Source organism: Hypanus sabinus, chromosome 9, assembly GCF_030144855.1.
Source record: "Hypanus sabinus isolate sHypSab1 chromosome 9, sHypSab1.hap1, whole genome shotgun sequence".
NCBI lineage: Eukaryota > Metazoa > Chordata > Chondrichthyes > Myliobatiformes > Dasyatidae > Hypanus > Hypanus sabinus.
This window is the reverse complement of record NC_082714.1, coordinates 128514082-128535593: the sequence shown is the minus strand read 5'-3', so window position 1 is coordinate 128535593 and position 21512 is coordinate 128514082. Positions and strand designations below refer to the sequence as shown.

The 21512-nt window shown below is 36.7% G+C and overlaps 1 protein-coding gene across 1 annotated transcript in view; it reads left to right on the top strand.

The window, feature by feature from the left end:
• The first annotated feature begins 3092 nt into the window (after positions 1–3092).
• The window catches only part of LOC132398914 (stathmin-3-like), a 49328-nt gene continuing 30908 nt past the window's right edge, over positions 3093–21512 (top strand). The window contains exon 1 of the mRNA XM_059978747.1: positions 3093–3188. Coding sequence (XP_059834730.1) covers positions 3170–3188 — 19 coding nt within the window. The 5' untranslated portion in view covers positions 3093–3169. The remainder of the gene's footprint in view (positions 3189–21512) is intronic.

Genomic DNA, 21512 nt, shown 5'->3' with positions numbered 1-21512 from the left:
TGTTGCAGACCACTGTTTTTTTAATACTTTTTCTACGATGAGTTAATGTTAAGACTAAAGCTGAATTTTAATCTTTGTACTTTTTAACAAACTCATGTATTTTTCACATTATATCATGGGTTATCCCCCACTTACTGGCAGAAAACTGTATCAGTTAATGTACCAGTTTATCACCTTTCTTATTTTTCATTGGCTAAGTATTAGTACAATACCCACGTGATGTAATTGTGCAATCATTGATTGGTTTAGTTTATCTGAGGAATTTCTCTTATTTTGATGATTAAATTGATGGAATTTTCAGAGGCACCATCCTTTATATTTGGCTTTCGACAGTTTTTCATTCATCTTAGTTTTATTTCTGAGCTCTTTATTTACTTGGCTTTGTATTTGTATGTTAGTTTGTACTTTAAAGTAAGCAATTGTTACGAATTAAGACTGCCCGCCATTCTTGACTCCTGGAAGAACCCTAGGGCTCAGAAGGTAATAGAGGTCAAACAGAGACATTTGAATCTGTGAGTAATCCAGATTGTAAAAGCTTCCACAGATACAGTTTGTAGAAATAAGTCATTAGCAAACATTAATAGGGATTCCTTACAAACATGCAGGAGAAGTTATATTGGCGGATAAGGAAATTGTGCACAAATTAAACATATTTCACAGATTAAATCATAGAAAACCTCCTGGTTACAGCAGAGGACAAGAGGTCCAGAATGAGTGAGGTGATAAAGACATTAGCATTAAATATTGGTGAAATTAATGAAGCTAAAAGATGATACATGACATTGATCTGATGACATGCATCTCAAAGTTTTGAAAGATGTGGCCATATACTGTGTGGAAAATGCTAGCATCTATTATTGAAGACGTGGTGACAGGCCACTTAAAACAGTACAGCTCAGGCACAGGCATTTCAGTCCACAGTGCAAACCAGAAATAGATTGATTGGTCAGCATGGACCTATGAAAGGGACATATGATTTGTCAAATTTGCTAAAAGGTATTTGATATTGCTTCTAATGGAATAGAGAAGGAAATGTGCACAAGAACTATTTGGTCTTTTGGAAGGTTTTCAATAAGGTGCCACACGATGTTATTAAATAAAATTAGGGGGCATGGGTTAGGGAACAATATACTGTGCTGGACAATTGAAGGTTAGGTTAAGGGTGGAAACTGAAATGTTTAAGGGGAACATGAGGGGAAACTTCTTCACAGAGAGTAATGAGCGTGTGGAATGAGCTGCCAGAAATGCGATTTTGATTTCAACGTTCAAGAAAAGTTTGGATAGGTACATTGTTAATAGGCCTATGGAGGGCAATGGTCCTGGTGCTGGTCATTGGAACTGGACAGATTAAATGGTTTGGGCTGAAGGGCCATAGAGCCTTTTGGTGTGCTGTAGTTTCTATGACTAATGACTGGTTAATGAACAGAGTAACGTGGTGAGGGGGAAATGGGTAATTTTAGGGTGTGTAGACTAATGAGCTGCAGCAGGGATCACATTAGCTGGTTCCCTCATTCAGACCATTGATTTGAACTATGAGGGAGCGAACTGCAACTTATCCAAGTTTGCTGATGAATGTGACAAGGATGAGAGAGGCTTAAGGGTAATGTCTGCAGCCTAACTGAATGAACAAGGACAGAGCAGATAGAATGTAATGTCAAAAATGTGAGGTCATTAACTCTAGCAGAAGAAGTAGAATACGGCAATATTTTTAAAATGGTTGAAACTGGTGTCCATTGGTGTTCAGAATATCTTTGTGAATACTGCGTGTATATTACTGAGAGTTATCATACAAGTGTAGCAAGAAATTAGGAAAGTAAATGGTGCATTGGCCTTATTAATAAAAGTAAAAGTGTTCAAAGGTTTTGCTGCAGCAATATCTAACCCTGATGAGAAAACCTTGGGATAACATCCATTAAACTATCCTCAATCCAAGCCAATGTATTACCTGAGCCTGTGCATCATAATTTTGTTTAATGAGTTTGTTACCTCAGGAATTTTTACATGGTTTGACCACAACGGGTTCTATTGGTATGACGTTTCCCCTGGGGAGAGATTTCCTCTTACTTGAGCTGACAGTCTCAAAACGCAGGATTAGCCATTCGGCACTGTAAAATATTTTCTTCATCCATAGTACAGTGAATCTTCAGAATTCTCTGTGAAGAAGGGCTGTGGAGTCTATATTGAAAACAAGGATCAACAGAGCTGTGGATATGAAAGGAATCATGAAGAGAAGGGTTAATTCAAAAAAGGTAATAAGAGCTTTGATTTCACCGAAGCAGACATGAGGAGGTGAATGGCCTACTTTTGCTTCAAATTCCTTCATGTTTTATGTGTTGTTTTACTGACTTTATTTTATTTGAATTTTTAATAGATCTTAACTTTTTAAATTATTTACTTCAAATTCTAATAGTTTCTAAATGACACTGAGTTAGGATTACTTAAAAACTATTAAAACCAATGACAGCTTTTCTAGCTGGTAAAAGCTAGGGCATTCCATGGGAAGGGTCTCTGCAATGACTGTCTTGCTGAATCACTTAAGAAATGAAAGAGTATTTACGGTCTATATTATATATAGCTTCCATGGAGAAATGCTATGCAGTGCACAGTACTGTAGAGGTTAATGGAATTGCAATGTCTATCATCAATACCTTCATACAGGATTCTGGACTTGTTTTAGCATTTGAAGGTACTTACTGTATATATTATACATAAAAATCCTTTAGTTCAGAGGCCAACAGTATTTATTTTGATTGCTCAAAGACTATAGCATAAATGCAATGTATTTTATAAAATGATTGGGTTTTTAAATAATAACTTCCAATGTCAAACTGGCTGAAACAGCTACCATTTGGAATGTGCAATTAGTAGGGGAGTTTCAAAATATATCACCAAATTCAAACAGTTTTATCATTACATTTTAAGACCCAGAGGTCTTTGAGCCATTAGCAAATTAATATTCATTGTTCAGGGAAAAAGGCAGTATAGCAGTGACATCAAAGCAGTGTCTCTACCACTCAGATTTACTGTCTCTAACAGGTTGCCTCTCCTCTTTCTCTCCTGCAGTTTGCACACCACTGAGTCAGTGCCTTATTCAGACATCTGCCTCCACACCACTGCAGAACAGACCCATCTCATTCCTGCTACTTGAGCCTCTACATCCTACATCATCATGTCTAGCACCATAGCCGGTATGTGAAAGACATTTCTTTTATGTTTATTCTTTTACAAATATATCTTGCATGTTAATTTAATTTGGAGGAGAGCAAGATATTATGTTGGAAAATCTGTCAGCAGTTCATTTTCCAAGGGCAGATCTGTATGCAGTATGGGTTATAGTTAGTTCTTTGAATGTTTAATTTAAATGCTATATTTTTATTTCATGAAAGCACCTGCTGTAATTTGAAATGATGCAGCAGATGGAATTGGTAATGCATCAGAATTGCATTATTTAAACAAAGGAAAAGAAAATAATCAGCATTTCTTTTCAGTCTTCCTTAAGCAGTGTGAGGCAAATTTGACTTAATGCAGAAGGATCCACCCAGCAGCCATATTTCTTCCCTGGGTGGACAGAAAATTGTGAAGGTCTGTACGTCTGAATACCCTGATACTGAGAATGAGAGGGAATTGCCTTTCAAATAAATTGATTACAAATACTGTACTGTAACATTGACAGCAAGTATGGTGGTTGACATAAGCCTGTGTAGTTATAAATTTGTATCGGAAATCGACTGTGGGGGAATGTCACTGAAACTAGGTCAGTAAAATGAATTAATAAGAAAAACTGCAATCAGGAGATGTTCATTTTTCAGGCCCATTTCAACCAGGGAATTATACCTGAAGAGAAATTCACAACTCTGGCAGGACTCTTGTTTGATTTCTGTATATATCATTCAGTCTTAAGAAATTTATATTTCCAATTAAATTTTAAATATTTTATGATTGCCCAAAGATAGTTTATTATAAAATAATTTGCTGAGACTGCTACTGATCAGCTACATCCCAGAATAATTCAACCTGCTTTATAGATCCATGTTATTAAGAATAAATTACTGATGGGAACGGAGACAAAAATTATTAGTTTAGAGTGCTGTGACCTATTAGAAAGTTTCTTTGTGAAACAAATAAAAACATGAATGTGGAAAAAATAGGCTGTTTGTGGAGGAAAACTAAAACAATAGCGCTTTTACTGTCATGCTGAAGGCTACGGACAAACATTAATTCTTCTCAAATGAAGTCAGTTGCCAGCGCAATATAAATGAATAGAGGCTACTAGTTTGTGAATGCAGTATTTTTTTGCAGCTAGGATCTGCTTAGATTTCCAGAAGCAGCGAACAGATTTAGCTTGGAGAATTTATTTTAAAGGATATTAAGTTTAAATTGTCGTGAAGGGCACGCTGGGTAAACAGCGGTAAGTCCAATAACAACATGGATGATATCGAAGAAAATAGTAAAATAGTGCTCTGTGATTTTATGATTTGTAAGCTGTAAAGAAAATAGTGTTATATAATGGAAATCTGTGCAAAGATCCTGGCATTGACTTTGCCCAGTTTCAAAGCAATTTCTCAGGTGAATAATACCTGCACAGTTTGCAAAATATAAAGTACTTGCCAAAAATAAATATATTTTAGAATGCATTTATATTGGTGGACTACCAGTTAAACAAGTCTTTGGAAATTATAGCTTGCTTCACAAAGCACAGAGCCTAGAATTCTAAATGCTATTTCTTTGTAAATGCCTTCCTCTTTGTGTACACGAAACAATAAACTATGGATAAAATGGAGTGTTTATTGTTTCCTGGCAGACTTAAATCTCGCGTGCTTAGATGTGATAAATATATGGTAAATATAAGGCAATAGTTGCCTTAAGGAATATGCTCATAAGCCGTTATGAAGATGAAAGTGATGCTAAATAATCAAGTGAAGATGTTATTACACTGAATACTTAAAATAGGATAGCTATCAGTAAAATTCTGTGCTAGTAAATTAAAACAGAAATGGAAAGTGATTTTCAATTGTTTTCGATCAAATCTTTGACCTTCTGTTTTCTTCAGTTATGTAAGTCTGAGACAATAAGAGGCTTGGATGCATGTATGGACAGCAATTCCTTCATTTTAATGAAATTCATTGAAGTTAACATTCTTTGTTGACATGGCAGAATCTTAGGCTGAAACAATTAGTTTGCTGCTACAAATTACAAGGGTTCGCAGCATCTGCAACGCCTGGCCAGATTTGCAGGCCGTGTCGTCACAGCTGAAACCTGCATCAAACTGAGGCAGAGTCTGTGAGTGTCAGATCACTTGTACTGCAATTTGTGGTGCAAGACAAGTGGGGGGTCATGGATTAAAATGCCTGGATGCTTAATGAGGGTTTTTGTATTTAAATGAGGGTATTTGTATTTTAAGCAAAACATCATAACTTACCTGTTCATTCCTTTTGTGTAGTAGATCATCCACTTAGATTTCAAAACATTTTCTGCGCAGCCAGTAATTTTTCTGTTTTGAACATTTAAAAATAAACCAATTATTAATGCTGATAAACTCTTACTTTCCTGTACAGATTAGACTTGCTTGCAGATGGTAGAGAAAGTTGTTATCCAGTAAATACATTCTGTAATCTTGCACTTTATTGAAAATATTAAAGACCATTAGAATTGATAGTTAAGGCATACTTCATTACTTTCTTCCATTTTCTCTTTACAGTATTCACCAGTGCAAGTCATTTTTAGATACTTAGCAAACAGCATATTTAGAAAACCAAGGGAAAGTATTTGGTGTTCAATAGGCTTTTGAATGTTTACCATCTTTAAACATTTTCCTAAAAAATAATAAAACAAAACTTTTGGTGATAATTTAGTTTATCTCTTACTTATATTTATGTACACTTATTCTAACAGGTGCAAATTTGCATGTCAATTAAGAAATGTTGACATGGTACATACATGCATTATGAAACCGATTCACTTAAGAAGCATTATACTTTAGAAATCTAACAGCATGAAATCACTAAAGATTTATTGGCTTAATGTGTCTGTATTGTCAACATAAAATCTTTTTATACACAAGGAAGAGTAATTGCTTTTTAAGCTTACGTTAGAGTTTTCCATCACAAACTGATAACTTGGTTTTCTTTGGGTGATGATGTATCAGCTGATTCCTGATGCATTTTGTCTGTACTATACTTGATACCCTAAAGGACAACAGCAAACAAGGACATTTATGCTAATAGATTGTCATTTCTGATTAGATTCATATTCTAATTAGATTCACATTTTAATACCGATATTATATTATATCAAACACAATATTCAACACTGAATTATTTTAAATTGTATTAGAATTATTATCACCTTTTGAGAAATTTGCTGCAAATATTCAATGTTAGCTTTGGTTGTCTTTGATTTATATTTTAGAGCTTGTTTTGATCTTTTGCATTGCTCCCTGGTGTGAGAAATTTCATTGACCTGAATTATAACTTAAGTCCAGATGTTCACTTTTATTCCTAAGATAGATGACTCTAAACAAAACCCCTGGGAATTAAGTCACTTATCTGCCCTTGCCAGCTTTTCTTTTTAAACCGTATCTACCTAAAAAAATTGCTTCTCATAGATTTTCAGTGGCTGCTGCAATACAAGAGCATTTTGTGAACAAGATTGAAAGCTCTATGCTAATGTTTACCTATTTTTGTCCAGACATAGGGTTGTGTAGCTTTCTGAGCTTTGTGAATTATAATTTCAAATAACATAGCCCATAAATTTACAGACAACGATCAAAGTAATCTCCTAATAAGTGATCAACAGATTGGTGATTGAACTCAACAATCTGATTTGTCTCTTTCTTCACAAATGCTGCCTGAACTACTGAGTATTTCTAGCATGTTCAGATTTCTATTGCAGATTTCCACTGTTATATTTTGCTTCGATAAAATAATATCCTCATTGCCTTCTGATAATTCACTCTGTCTTCAGCAAAGGGTTTTCTCTTTGTATTCAGATACTAAATCATCATGTATAATAGGATTTGTTATAAATTTGATAAGGAGATGTTATTAATGGCTAAAATATTGTTGAAGTAAGTTGACATTCAGTGCAAGATGGCAAAAACCAAAAAATTTAGAAATAATGAACTGGTCGAGTAACTTCGTTGGAATCTAGTTGCACACAGAAACCACTAACTTATTCTTTCTGCAAATGTTGCTCGATTTGCCTTGCCTTTCCATCAATTTCAGTTTTGCTTTGTACTATCAACATCTGCCGTACATAGATTATTGTCTAATGTGTCATAGCATTGCTTTAAGGTGGTTGCCAGGTTAAAAACGATTAGATTCCAACTAATCTGTTATTTGACAAAGCAATTTCTCTAATGCCATTGTAAAAAAAAACTATCTGAAGATATAATCAAGTGTTTTCCTTAGCATGAATATACTAGAAAGAATGGGGAATATTTTAGCTGACATCCACTGCAAATCTGCTGTAGCCAGACTTGCTCAGTTCCTAATTGGAGGGTGCAATGGAGGCTTCAGTTCAGTACATACCAACTACTGGACATCTACAGTTGGACTGAGCTGTGCAAACTTCCTCAAATTTTCCACCTCTCAAGTTGGGAGTTCAAACTGGAATAAAAGGCAAATAAAGGTTTAGATTTGTTTTCTTTAGTTAACTTAAATGATTTAATTGTTCTCAGTGTATGTGTATTTTCCTTTAATTGTTCCAACTCAAAATTTTCTTCTAAGTACCTTGAATTTTTTTAACATTATTGTCAGATCCTGTGTGATTATACATGTTTGCTATTTACAAGCATTCAATTCAAACAGCAGATTTGCCAGCTGCTGCATGCCATTTTCTGGACTCCGGAGAATTTTTAAAATCTAGATTTTGATTTAAAATCTGAATTGTTGCACTATTATTGTATTGAAGTTCAGACAGAAATTGGGATACCTTTATCATAGATAGGTGAAATCCCAAGATGCATAATTCTCTAAAGGAGCCATGATTCTCATCTGTTAAGTTGTTGAAATGAAATGTTATTTATAATCCCTTCATGATGAGAGACATATTAAGAGGAAGAACTGTGACACATCCTGCTCTTCATTTCTCTGATACCGTATACGTAATATGCAGTATTTGTGATTCTCTGTTATGGAAGGAAGCCACAGTAAAATTTCCCTATGATTTGCTTACCTTTAGTTTGTGATAGGTTGGTATTCCAGTTGATTCATTACTTGAAACTGGAGTAATAATCTTGTTATTGGCATTTCCTTACTACAGCCATTTAAAATCTTGTTAAAACTGGGTCAATGGAAAATAAGTCTTTAGATACACTGTTCAGTGGCACATGCTGGTTTGATTCCTATTTTACTCATAGTTAGTGGTATGCATGCACAGGGATATGAAAAACACATTTCTAGCGAGGTGAGGAAGAATAATAGGTACTAGATAAGGAAGCTGCCTCTTCTGGAGTCAAAACGTATTAATTCAACATTAAATGTGTCATATTGGATGTATACTGGTTTACTTGGTGGTATTTTCATTGGAACAGATGTCAACCCATATCAATATATTAAATTGTTAAAGTACGTAATAAAATGAAGTGCCAGTCAGACCCAGTGAGAATTAGACATTTAAAATTTCAAGTGATGCACTATTTAGATTCTCTTACAATTTACTGGATCAAATAAAGGATCACTTTATGTACCATATGTTTAGAGGAGATAATATCAGGGAAGTATTATTTGCAATATTTCTGACAAGTATGTGTTGTTAATAACTAACAGAGTCAGATTCTTGAAAAAAATGTTAAATGTCATTTCATGACTATGGATAAATGGCCATTATTTTTAAAGAAGTGTTAAGAGACATCTAGACCCTAAAATTATATTACTTTTCTCTTAAATACTTCTATACTTAATTTTTCTAATACATATAACAATAGTAATAACTTATTACTGATAATTTACTAATGCCTATTCTCAAAGCCATAGTGCAGTATTGTCACTGAGCACAATTTTCAAGTTTTATGATGTAATACGGTTTTATGAGAGATATTACAGAGGAGTGTATAATGTGTTCAGGGAAGATGAGACCTATGAATGGTTTCATTATTCATTTGAAGGCAGTGCCATTTATTGTCTTAAAATGTCATCCTTGGATAACCTACTCTTTGAATATGTCAACCTATTTTTTTACATGACTGATATGTTCCACTTCGATAAAAATACCAATGAAACCTGGTTGCATTAGAGCGAGATAACTGTATATTGAAAAGTGTTATTCTATGGTATGTTTAATAAACCCCAAGTTTCCATGTGCAAATTCACATCTAAGCTGTACTATAATAGTGGATATACAGTATAATGTGGAAGAATGCGAAAAGAAAAGATAAGTAAACAGATGCCCAGATATAATTTTTAGAAATATTATTTTGCAATATATAATGTATATATACAGTATTCCAGATAAGCATTAATAGCAGAGAGGTACTAGCTTCTTGATTATATCCTGACAAATAGGCAAAGGATGCCAGAAATATTTAACCATTCAGTACCCAAAGTGTTTCTATGCAGTAAAGAAAGAACTGGACTGATTTGGAAGCCAAACATCCTCAATAGCCGTCATCATCATCATATCATACACTTGGTAACTGCTACACTGGAATCTTCTTTCCAGGCATATTGTTAATATATATGGTGGTACTGTCACCGAAAGCTGGAAAACTATTCATACTAAAAAGTAAATTTGCTTATGACAGCATCCATTGATAGTTCATGTAGAAATAAATAAAAAGGTGATAATAATTCACCAATCATTTCAATGATTTTTTATCACAGTGCCAGCTGTGTCATTGGCACCTGAGAATCTTAAAAATCTTTAAAGGACGAAAGAAATGATGTATCACCATTAAGCCCTTCATACTTATAATCTTGATGGAATCTATATGTGTATTAGGTTTTAAAAAATGTTTTTAATTTTAATGCTTTCATTTTATTTATCATCTAGGATAAGCTTTTTCCTTGGTCTGCTGGAGTAAACATCATTTGCAATGATTGAAGTGGAACATAAAAAAACAGAATACCTAAATTGAACTGTGGGTTGGTGCATGTAGAAGAGAATAATGGTTATTAGATTGCCCAGAGAGAGAAAATAATCATTTTCATTACATAACCTCAGTAAATATGGGAGAAAGTTAACAACATGGCCAACATACATTGAGGAGATTGTTACTGTTTACCAATTGAGAACAGCTTGCTGAGTTTTCAAAATTGGCATATTGTTAAACTAGAGGAAGCAAGCTTTTCTGACTGTGTTGTGCAGCTGTGTAAAAATATTACATTTAAAATGGATTTCAGATTTTATATATAGTGTCTATAAAACTGAACAACATAAGAGTATTTCCCAGGCTCATGGTCTTTACTATCTGGGCTGACTAAAATACCAAACCCCACTCTGATACTAGTAATAATGCCCAAATACTAAAATAACAGAACTTAAAAACAGAGCAATGATACCATTGCGGTTGGCTAGGAAGACTGGTTGTCCAAAGGTTAGGAGTTTGATTTTGAGTTCACACGGTAAATGGAAGGAAGATCAAGTTAATCAATAAAAGTAAATTGGAATTGTCAATGGAATTACTGGATTGTCATTAAAAGAGCCATTTGCTTCAATTTGGGGAAGGGAATAAGAGAATATGACCATTAGAAGTAGGAGCAGAATTAAGCCATTTGGCTCATCAAGTCTGCTCTGTCATTTCTTCATGGCTGATCCAATTTTCCTCTTAGCCCCAATCTCCTGCCTTCTCCCATATCCATTCATGCCTCTCTCATCCTTACCAATCTGACCTCTAAGCCAAGCCACTTTTACAACAGTGAAATCTAATCAACCAAGCAATGAAATCTAAAATCAACCAACAAGTTAGTTCAAGGGCCATTAGTGATGTCCATTAAATGATAATTTTGCCGATAACATCAACACCCCACGAACAAACAAAAATAAAGCCTAAGCCAGATTGCGAAATCTGAATATCTGAAGTTACCATGTGCATGCATTATTCAGGAATGATTAATAAATTTATTTGAAATTCCTCTCCATGATACTTTTATGAAGACAGATACATGCTCATAATAAACGGTTGATACTTTCAGTAATAAAATGGATGAAGAAATGCAAGATAATTGTGTTTAACTCTGATTTGCCACCGTCCCAAGAGATACATTAGGGACAAACTATATTATAAACTAAACATGCATATTTAGTAGGATAATGACATGAAGTTGGGAAAATTGACTGATGCAATATCATCCATATCTGAATTATTAATATGCTCTATTTTAATCTTAGCTACTTTTATTCAGCTGTGATAGTGTCTGTGATTGGGCATCCATTTTGAAGTGATCCAGGTTCTGAAGCATTTAACTTTGATGCATTACTGTTATGGATGTTGCCAATTAGAAAGTTTAAAAGGGCAGATACCTGAGCTCAGATAGCCCCACCGACAGTCCCCCCCCCCCCCAAGTTTTCTGAAGATCCAATGTATTGAAGTAGAAAGGCTGCTGAAGCTGCTCCATGTGAACCGGACTTTTCTTCTGTAAAGAGGGAGCCAGCAGATTTCATGTAAATTGCACAATTTTCCATTTTAACTGAATGAAGTCTAAATGAGCTTCAGCTAACAAGTGGTAAATATAAAATGTACAAGAATTATATGAAATGCCAGAGATAAATGACTGTGAAATCATGGCTTTAATATTGTAGTGTAGTTTATTTAAGCTTTATGTAAGTCCAAATGGACTTGCCCAGAGTGAGGACAATGACAATCATTTATGGTTGCTCCATATCACTCTAGGAACTCAGCATGTAAGAGCAATTATGAAGAAAGCGCGGCAGCACCTCTACTTCCTTAAAAGTTTGCAAAGATTCGGCATGACATCTAAAACTTTAACAATCTTCTACAGAAGTGTGGTGGAGAGTATATTGACTGGCAGCATCACTGCCTGGTATGGAAACACTAATTACCTTGAATGGAAAATCCTACAAAATATAGTGGATATGGCCCATTCCATTAGATGTATGGCCCTCTCCACCACTGAGCACATCTACACAGAGCATTGTTACAAAAAAGCAGCATCCATCACCCAGGTTCTCTTCTTGCTACTGCTATCATAAAGAAGGTGCAGGAGTTCAGGACTTACACTGCTAGATTCAGGAACCTTTATTACCACTCAACCATCAGGGTTTAGAACCAGAGGGCATAATTTCACACAACTTGTCCCATCACTGAACTGTTCTCACAACCTATGGAATAATTTTCAAGGACACTTCATCACATTTTCTTGATATTTATTGCTTTTTATTATTATTATTTCATTTTTTAAATTTCTTTTTGAGTTTGCACAGTTTGTTGTCTTTTGCATGGTGGTTGTCTGTCCTGGGTGCAGTCTTCCATTGATTCTATTATTAAAATTGGATTTATTGAGTATGCCTGCAAGAAAATGAATCTCAGGGTTGTATACTTTCTTTGATAATAAAATTACTTTGAAATTTAAACTGGATTCTGCCTGAAGTTATTAAGGTTTCTATGCCACATCTTATGCTATCACTCATAGAAACATAGAAAACCTACAGCACAATACTGGCCCTTCAGCCCACGATGCTGTGATGGACATGTACTTATTTTAGAAATTACCTAGGGTTACATATAGCCCTCTATTTTTCTAAGCCCCGTGTACCTGTGCAGGAGTCTCTTAAAAGACTCTATCGTATCCGCCTCCACCACCGTCACCGGCAGCCCATTCCACGCACTCACCATCCTCTGCGTTTATATTTTTAAAAAATTGCCCTTGACTTCTCCTCTGTACCTACTTCCAAGCACCTTAAAACTGTGCCCTCTCACGCTAGCCATTTCAGTCCTGGGAAAAAACCTCTGACTATCCACACAATCAATGCTTCTCATCATCCTATACACCTCATATACTCCTTGTGCTGTTCATGGTTTCTCAGGAGCATCTTCTCTTAGGCTTTAAGGGTGCTGTATCAGACTCTAAAATGCAAGCCCTTTACTGTTTTACTTACCTTCTCTCCTTTATCCCATACATTGCTGTGATAACTCCCTCCAACCACTGATGTCATTTGGAACCTATGATTGATTTAGGTCTTGGCCACTAAGCATGTGAGTCCTGAATCCAGTCTAGATATAGAAATAACTTCTGCATTTGTCTTGTGTGCTATAACTTTAAAAGACAGCTTCTTTAAAGGGCAGAAAATTTCCTAAGGTTTGATTAAAATAGTGCAGGTGCTGATAATTTTGGTCATTGCCCAAAAGATCAAACAAGAGTTGTGGTTAGACTGGAACTGTCTCTGCCAGGACTGATATTGTGGCGGAGAGACAACTCCACTCATACCACAGCTCAATTTTTGAGAATTAGGGGGGGGGGATTCGAAAATTTCAAGCCAGGAAATTTGCTTGGTGGATATTGAGGAGTCATCTGAGTGACTTAAATTGGAAAGGCTGTTTGTTGAGCTGGCAAACACAACATAAAAGCCAAAGAGAGGGCAAAAATTAGTGAGAATTTAGAGAATTGGGAAGCTTTAAATAAACAGAAGGCAATTAAGATGAAGATGGGATATGAAAGTAAGTTAGCCAGCCATATTAAAGATGAACACCTAATGGGTTTTTTCTCTCACTTTTTTCTTGCTTTAGTAGGACTTTTTCTTTTCTTTTTTTTTCTGTGTCACCATATTTTTCAATCCTTAATATTGTTTTTTTTTCTATTTTGAGACTTTGTAAGTGTTACTTCGTTGTACTCTTGTATTTTGGATAATAATAATAATAATAGTAAAAAGATCTGAAAAGAAAGAAAGATGAAACCAAAAGTTTTGTCAGATACACAAAGAATAAATGAGAGATGACAGTGGATATCACACTGCTGGAAAATGATTCTGAAGAGTTAGAAATGGGGGACAAGGAAATGGCAGACAAACCGGGTAAGTATTTTGCATCAGTCTTCGCTGTGGAAGACGCTAACAGTATAGTGCAAGGTCCAGGGTCCAGGGTCAAGGGTCATGAAGTGTGTGAAGTTACCATAACTAGGGAGAAGGTTCTAGGGAAACTGAAAGGCCTTAAGGTAGATAAATCACCTGGACCAGATTGTTCTAAAAAATATTATGAAGGCATTAGCAATGATCTTTCAAGAATCAGTAGATTCTGGAATGGTTCCAGAATACTGAAAAATTGCTAAAGTCACTCCACTTTTCAAGAAGGGTGAGAAGCAGAAGGAAGGAAACCATAGGGCTGATGGTCTGACCTCAGAGGTTGGGAAGATGTTGGGGTTGATTATTAAGGAGTCTCAGAGTACTTGAAGGCACATGATAAAATAGTCAGCATAGCAGTTGGCATGTACTTCTCAAGGGAAAAACTTGCCTAACAAATCTGTTGGAATTCTTTGAAGAAATAACAAGCAGGATAGACAAAGGAAAATTGGTTGATGTTATGTACAGTACTTGGATTTTCAGAAGTCCTTTGACAACATGTCACACATGAGACTGCTTAATAAGCTATGAGCCCATGGTATTACAGGAAGGATGCTGGCATGGATAAAGCAATGACTTATTGGGAGGAGGCAAAGAGTGAGAATAAACGGAGCCTTTTCTGGTTGGCTCTCAGTGACCAGCATTGTTCCACATGGTTGGGACTGGTTCTTTTTAAGTTTTGTCCATGATTAGGATAATGAACTTGATGGCTTTGTTGCCAAGTTTGCAGATGATATGAAGACAGGTGGAGGGGCAGGTAGTTTTGAGGAAGTAGAGAGCCTACAGAAGGACCTGTATTAGGAGAATGGGCAAAGAAATGGCAGATGGAATACAGTGTCGGAACCTGAATAGTCATGCACTTTGGTAAAAGAAATGAAACTGTTGAAACTTTTCTAAATGAGGAGAAAAGACAAAAACTGAGGTGCAAGAGGACTTGGCGATCCTTGTGCAGGATTCCCTAAAGGTAAATTTGCAGGTTGAGTATGTGGTGAGGAAGGCAAATGTAATGTTAACATTCATTTCAAGAAGACTAGAATATAAAATCAAGGACATAATAGTGAAACTTTATTAAGCACTGGTGAGGCCTCATTTGGAGTATTGTGAGCAGTTTTTGGCTCATTTTCTTAGAAAGGATGTTCTGAAACTGGTGATGGTTCAAAAGAGGTTCACGAAAATGATTCCAGGATTGAATGGCTTGTCATATGAAGAGTGTTTGATGACTCTGGGTCTCTATTCATTAGAATTCAGAAGAATGAGAGGTGTCCTCATTGAGACCCATCGAACGGTGAAAGACCTTAATAGAGTGGATGTGGAGATGATGTTTCTTATGAAGGGAGAGTCTTAGACCAGTGGACACACCCTCAGAATGGAGAAACATCCTTTGGAATAGAGGTGAGGAATTTTTGTAGCCAGTGAGTGGTGAATTTGTGGAATTCTCTGCCACAGACAGCTGTGGAGGCCAAGTCTTTATGTATATTTAAGGCAGAGGTTGATAGATTCTTGATTGGTCAGGGCAAGAAGGGATGCGAGGAGATGGCAGGATGCTGGGACTGAGAGGAAAAATGGATCAGTCATAGAAACATAGAAATCGAAAGCACATTACAGGCCTTCGGCCCACAATGTTGTGCTGGCAATATAACCTACTCTAGAAACTGTCTAAAATTTCCCTACCACATATCCCTCTATTTTACTAAGCTCCATGTACCTATCTAAGAGTCTCTTAAAAGACCCTATTATATCTGCGTCTACCACCTTCACTGGCAGTGCATTCCATGTGCCCACTACTTTGTGTGTGGAAAAACTTAACTCTGACATACTTTCAAGCACCTTAAAACTACGACCGTTGTTTTAGCCACTCCCTGGGAAGAAGCCTCGGGCCACCTACACGATCAATGCCTCTCATCATCTTATACACCTCAATCAGGTCACCTCTTATCCTACGTCGTTCCAAGGAGAAATGGCTAAGTTCACTCAACCTATTCTCATAAGGCATGCTCCCCAATCCAGGCAACATCCTTGTAAATCTCCTCTGCACTCTCTCTGTAGCATCCACATCCTTCCTGTAATGAGCTCAACACAGAGTTGAACAGAGTACTCCAAATGGGGCCTAACTAAGGCCTTATATAGGTCTTACCTCATGGCTCTTCAACTCAATCCCACGGTTGATGAAATGGCAGAGCATACTCGATGGGACAAATTATCTAATTCTGCTCCTGTATCTTATTGTCTTATTTAATCAGTACTGCTTTAATCAGGCTGCATTTTTCTTGGAGTTGCGTTCTGGTGATGAGCATGGCACACCAGGAAATTCTCCTCCACTGCTCCAAAAAGATTGGTGCATGGAAAATGGAACAATACAGCACAATACCATGTAGCTGTAACACAGAAAGCATATCAGAGTAGCAGAGGTACCGCTGGAAGTGCCTGGTCAAATTTTCTGTGTTGTGCTCAACAACAATAGCTCATTGTTATCAGATTTCACTCATGAAAAAATTGATTTTCAATTGCAATGTACTGGAAAATAAAGTGTAATTGAATTTTCAGAAAAGGTGACTATCAATCATTATCAATATGTCTGGTTATACCCTATGTGATGCAGATCACATTACTGCTCAGTTGGGGGTCTAGAATTTAGAAGCCTATTGAGATTCAACATATTTTATGATGCACATACCAACTGTTCTGCTCCTGTGTGGGAAGGCCTGGAGATCAGAAGATGAAGTAGTGGCCACAACTTCATAGTATTACCATGATGGCCTTTATGGAAGATGTAGTGATAATAGAATGTAAATATTGGGTTGTGAGTAGATTTAATAATAATTTGATATGAAATGTGGATGGTTCTGTGGATCAGGATTCTCTATGGTTTCAATCTTTAACAGGATCCTTGAATCCTGGCAATTGAGGTTAAATGAGACAACTAATCAGATTCTTTCTATCTCACTTTCAGCTGTTATCTATATTTGGACTCGATCGTCATTAGGTCAGGATCCAGGTAGTCTTAGTTGAATTTAAAGAGCATATTAGTGCATAGGTTACTGATAAGGGCCAATTTGGTGTGTCCTTGATAATGTGCAGTATTCCATCACTTCTCTGCTGATTGAGGATCAGCAAATGGGCATTATTTGACTGCATTAGATTTAATATGTTCTCAAGTACAGGACCTACCTGGGCAATTTTCTAGTTTGCAACTATATTGGAGTGTTTTGCTGAGGTTGACACAAGATACTGCAGATGATGGATTCTAGAGGAAAAATCCAGTCCTGATACAAAGTCTTGACCCAAAGCTTTGACTGCCCCTTTCCCTCTACAAATGCTGCTTGACCTACTGAGATCCTACAGCAGGTACTTAAAAATGAATCTGAAGATCTTTAATGTTCATATCTTCATATGTCATGGGCATTGATTTTGCTGATAGGGACCAATAGTTCCAAACATAAATGAAATCTACATACAGAGCTCAGTCTGGTTCAGATCCTCTAGTATTTATGTTGGAGAAGCCTCTCTTCATCCTGCACCTAGTAGGTCAACGTGGAATGCATCCAGCCATTGAATTCAATGGCTACTGGTCTGCTGCCAATAATAAAAAGGACAGGTAGATTCCTTTGTTGATTAACTTATTTACAGCATTTAATAACAATAACTGATTCATGTGTATTCAGGACCATTTCCCTTTTTTTCCAAGAAACAATTTTTAAGTGTTATCAGTATTTTCATTATTATTTGCTTCATTTTGAATAGCTTTTAAATGTTTTTGGATATCAGAGACACTTAAAGTTTTTTTTTCAGAATCTACAGCCAATCTGGCGGCAAACTCTACTAGCTTTGTAAGTTTTATAGGATTATCATTCTTATTCATCTGAATCCAGAGGAAGAGTTACTCTCGGGCAAGGTGGTGCAGCAGCTGGTGCTGTGACCTCACAGCTTCAGGAACCTGGGTCACTCCTGGGGTGCAGTTTTCTGCACATTCTCCACGTAACTACCAGACATTTCTCTGCCTATTCCACTTTTCATCAACATTTCAGGTAGGTTAATTTGACAATTGCAAAATGATTCTTAGCATGGTAAGCAACAAAGCTTAGGAAATGAGGCTGGGCAAGTGGTTGTGGGATCAGTGATCATAATTCTAGTATTTTCATGATAGTCATGGAAAACAGGTAGGAATTGGCTTCAAGTTAAAGTCAAAAATTGCTGTAAGGTAATTATGATGGCACAGACAGGAACTTGCAAAAGCTGATTGGATAAGGTTGTTTGTGGGTAAATGGGCAAATGGGAGGTCTTCTAAAGTGAGATTGGAACAGATCAGGGTGAGCAGGTGCCTGTTAAAATGAAGGACAAGGCTGGCAAGATTACAGAATCTTGGTTGAGAATCTGGTCAGGAAACAAAAGGAGTTTATTTTTGTCAGATATAAGCAGCTGGGATCAAGTGAGTCCCTTGAGGAGCATAAGGAATGTAATAAGGAAATTAGCAAGGTAGAAAGGGACCACGAGGTATCTGTATGTAAGACAAAAAAGAAACCTTAAACATTCTGTAAAGTATATTAAGAGTAAAAGGGTAACTAGGGAAAGACTGAGTCCCCTTAAAGATCAGTGTGGTAATCGGTATCACTGTACAACAAATTTTTTTCAAAAGTGTTGCTTCTTCAGAAATTTTTTTGTTTATGATAGACTGCTTGAAGATGAACTCAAATATAATTTCAGACTACTTGTATCACATAGGAATTTGGAGAAACAACAAATTAACTTTTGTTGAATATAATGTGTTTAATTGCATAATAGTGCTGATGCTTTACAATAGTTCAACTAAGTTAAAAATACTTTGTTAATGATTTTCATTTCTACTCAGTGCCTGAGGCTTCTCGCTTAAGTGTCCAACAATAATTCGCTAGCATTGATGGATTCCAGTTTCCCTGGTATCTTTTCTCCATGACTGCAATGTCCTGGTGAAACCTTTCTCCATGCTCATTACTAACAGCACCAATATTTGCAGGGAAGAAGTCTAAATGGGAATGCAGAAAATGAATCATTAGTGACAAGTTGCATTTCATGGGTTTATATGCTTGAAGTATGCTTTCAACCAGCTGCACATAGTTTGGTGCTCTGTAGATGCTGAGAAAAAATTCAACAGCTTCCTTGAATGCTTTCCATGTGATTTTCTCCAGTTCCACTAGAAACTCTTCAAATTGCCTGTCATTGATGACCTGTTTGACTTGTGGACCAACAAAATTACTTTCCTTAATCTAGGCATGAATTATTCTGGGAAGCATCTGTCTCAAATATCAAATCCTTCATAGAAATGTTTGTGCCTGGTGATAGTAAATTCCATCTTACAGTCCTGAACCCAATAATTATTACTAAAACCTGTCCTGCCATGCAGCAGCCGCACTGCCTAAGCACGCCCAAGCATGCCTGGACAAGGTAGGAAACTTTCCAGTTTAACATAGAACATAGAATAATACTGCACATTACAGGCCCTTTGGCCCACAATGTTGTGCCAACCCTCAAACCCTGCTTCCCATATAACCCCCCACCTTAAATTCCTCCAATCTTTACATTGTAGGCAACATTTTAATTAACTTGAATTATGAATTGAAATAATAAGCATAAGTGATTCCAAAAAATGGTGCATGATCGGGAAATTTCATGGTAATTTTCCTGATCAGTAGCCCAAAATTCATAAGATACACCTAAAAGTATTCAGGAAGCAAAATCTTTGTTGTCCAGTGTATGTAGAGACATGGGGAACAGACAAGGTCTTTATTGACTTCTTCACATCTATATTTATTGGGGAGGAAAACATGGAATCTGATGAATTCAGGAGCGGGAACAATAATATCCTGAGAAAGGAGAAAGTATTGAAAGTTTTTAAACCAATAAAGGTGGACAAATTCGTTGAGCATGACTCGTTCCATTATAGGATGTTGTGGGAAGCAAGACAGGAGATTATTGGGGCTCCAGCAGAGTTGACGTTTCCTTTTGAATGGTTAACCTCTTATGATGCATCACAAGAATGAGGAGTGTTGTGCCTTAATTTGACAAGGGCAGCAGGGATAAAGCAGGGAACTACAAGTTGGTGAGTCTTACAGGTGGGAGAGTTACTGGTGGTATCTCTGAGAGCCAAAATTTATTTGGATATGGAAAGGTGATGTGGACTGATTAAGGATAGTCAGAATGGTTTTGTGAGTGGAAAATCATTTCTCATGAAAGTTGAAAGTTATTTTTTGAAAAGATGACAAAGAGGATTGATGAGGACAATGGATTTTAGAAAAGCCTTTTACAAGATCCTGCATGGGAGGCTAGTCCAGGAGGTTAGAACATGTGTGTTCCAGGCTGAGTTGGGCAATAGGATATAAAAGTAAACAGGTACAAAAGCTGGATGAACTCAGCAGGTTGGGCAGCATCCATTGACTGTGAGTCCTGACGAAGGGTCTTGGCCCGAAACGTTGACTGCGAGTCCTGACAAAGGGTCTCGGCCCGAAACGTTAACTGCTCATTTCAATGGATGCTACCCTGCCTGCTGAGTTCATCCAGCTTTTGCACGTGTTGATTTGACCACAACATCTGCAGTGTATTTTGTATTTAGGATATAAAAGTAACTTGATGATGGGAGCAAAGAGTAGTAAGTGGAAGGGTTTTTTTTCAGATAGGTGGCCCGTGACCTTTGATGTAACTTAAGGATTGGAACTGCATTCTCCACTGTTCATCATATACAATATACTAAAGTTTGGGTGCGAATGTAGGCATGATTATCAAGTTTTTGGTGGGCAGTGACGGTTTGCCTATAGTTAGACACGTATACAGTTGATCAACTGGGAATTACTTCATTTTAAAGTGATGCATTTTGAATGGTTAAACCAGGGCTGTCCATACACAATGAATGTCAGGGTTCCGTGGAGCTTCGTTGACCAATGGCTATAGGTACATAGTACTCTGAAAGAGGAAATCAGAGTAAATAGGGTAGTGAGGAAGGTATATGGTGTGGTTTTCCACATCAGGCAAGTCACTGAATGCAGAAGTTGTGATGTTATATTACACCTGTACAAAACAATGTTTAATATGTACTTGCCTGTAGTTCTGGTCACCACATTACAGGAAAGATGTGGGTTGGCTAGAGATGACAGAGAAAAGATTCACAAGAATGTTGCTTGAATTGGAGAACTTGAGTTAATAAGACAGAGTGGAATAAACTGGGTCTCTATTCACTGGAGTGCAAGAGGCTGAGAATTGACATGATAGAGGCATATATAATTATGAAAGGCAGTGATAGGGTGTATAATCAGAGCCTGCTTTCCATAAAAAGGATGTCCAAAATTAAAGGGGATAGTTTTAAGGTAATAGGGAGGAGGTTTAAATGGGGCATGAGGGTCGATTTTTTAGAAAGAGTAGTCAAAGGAAGTAGTGGAGGCAGGATTAGTAGCAATATTTAAGAGGGATTCTGAACATGTGCTTGAAAATTCATGGCCTAGAGAGGTTTGGAATTAGTGCAGACCAATGGGACC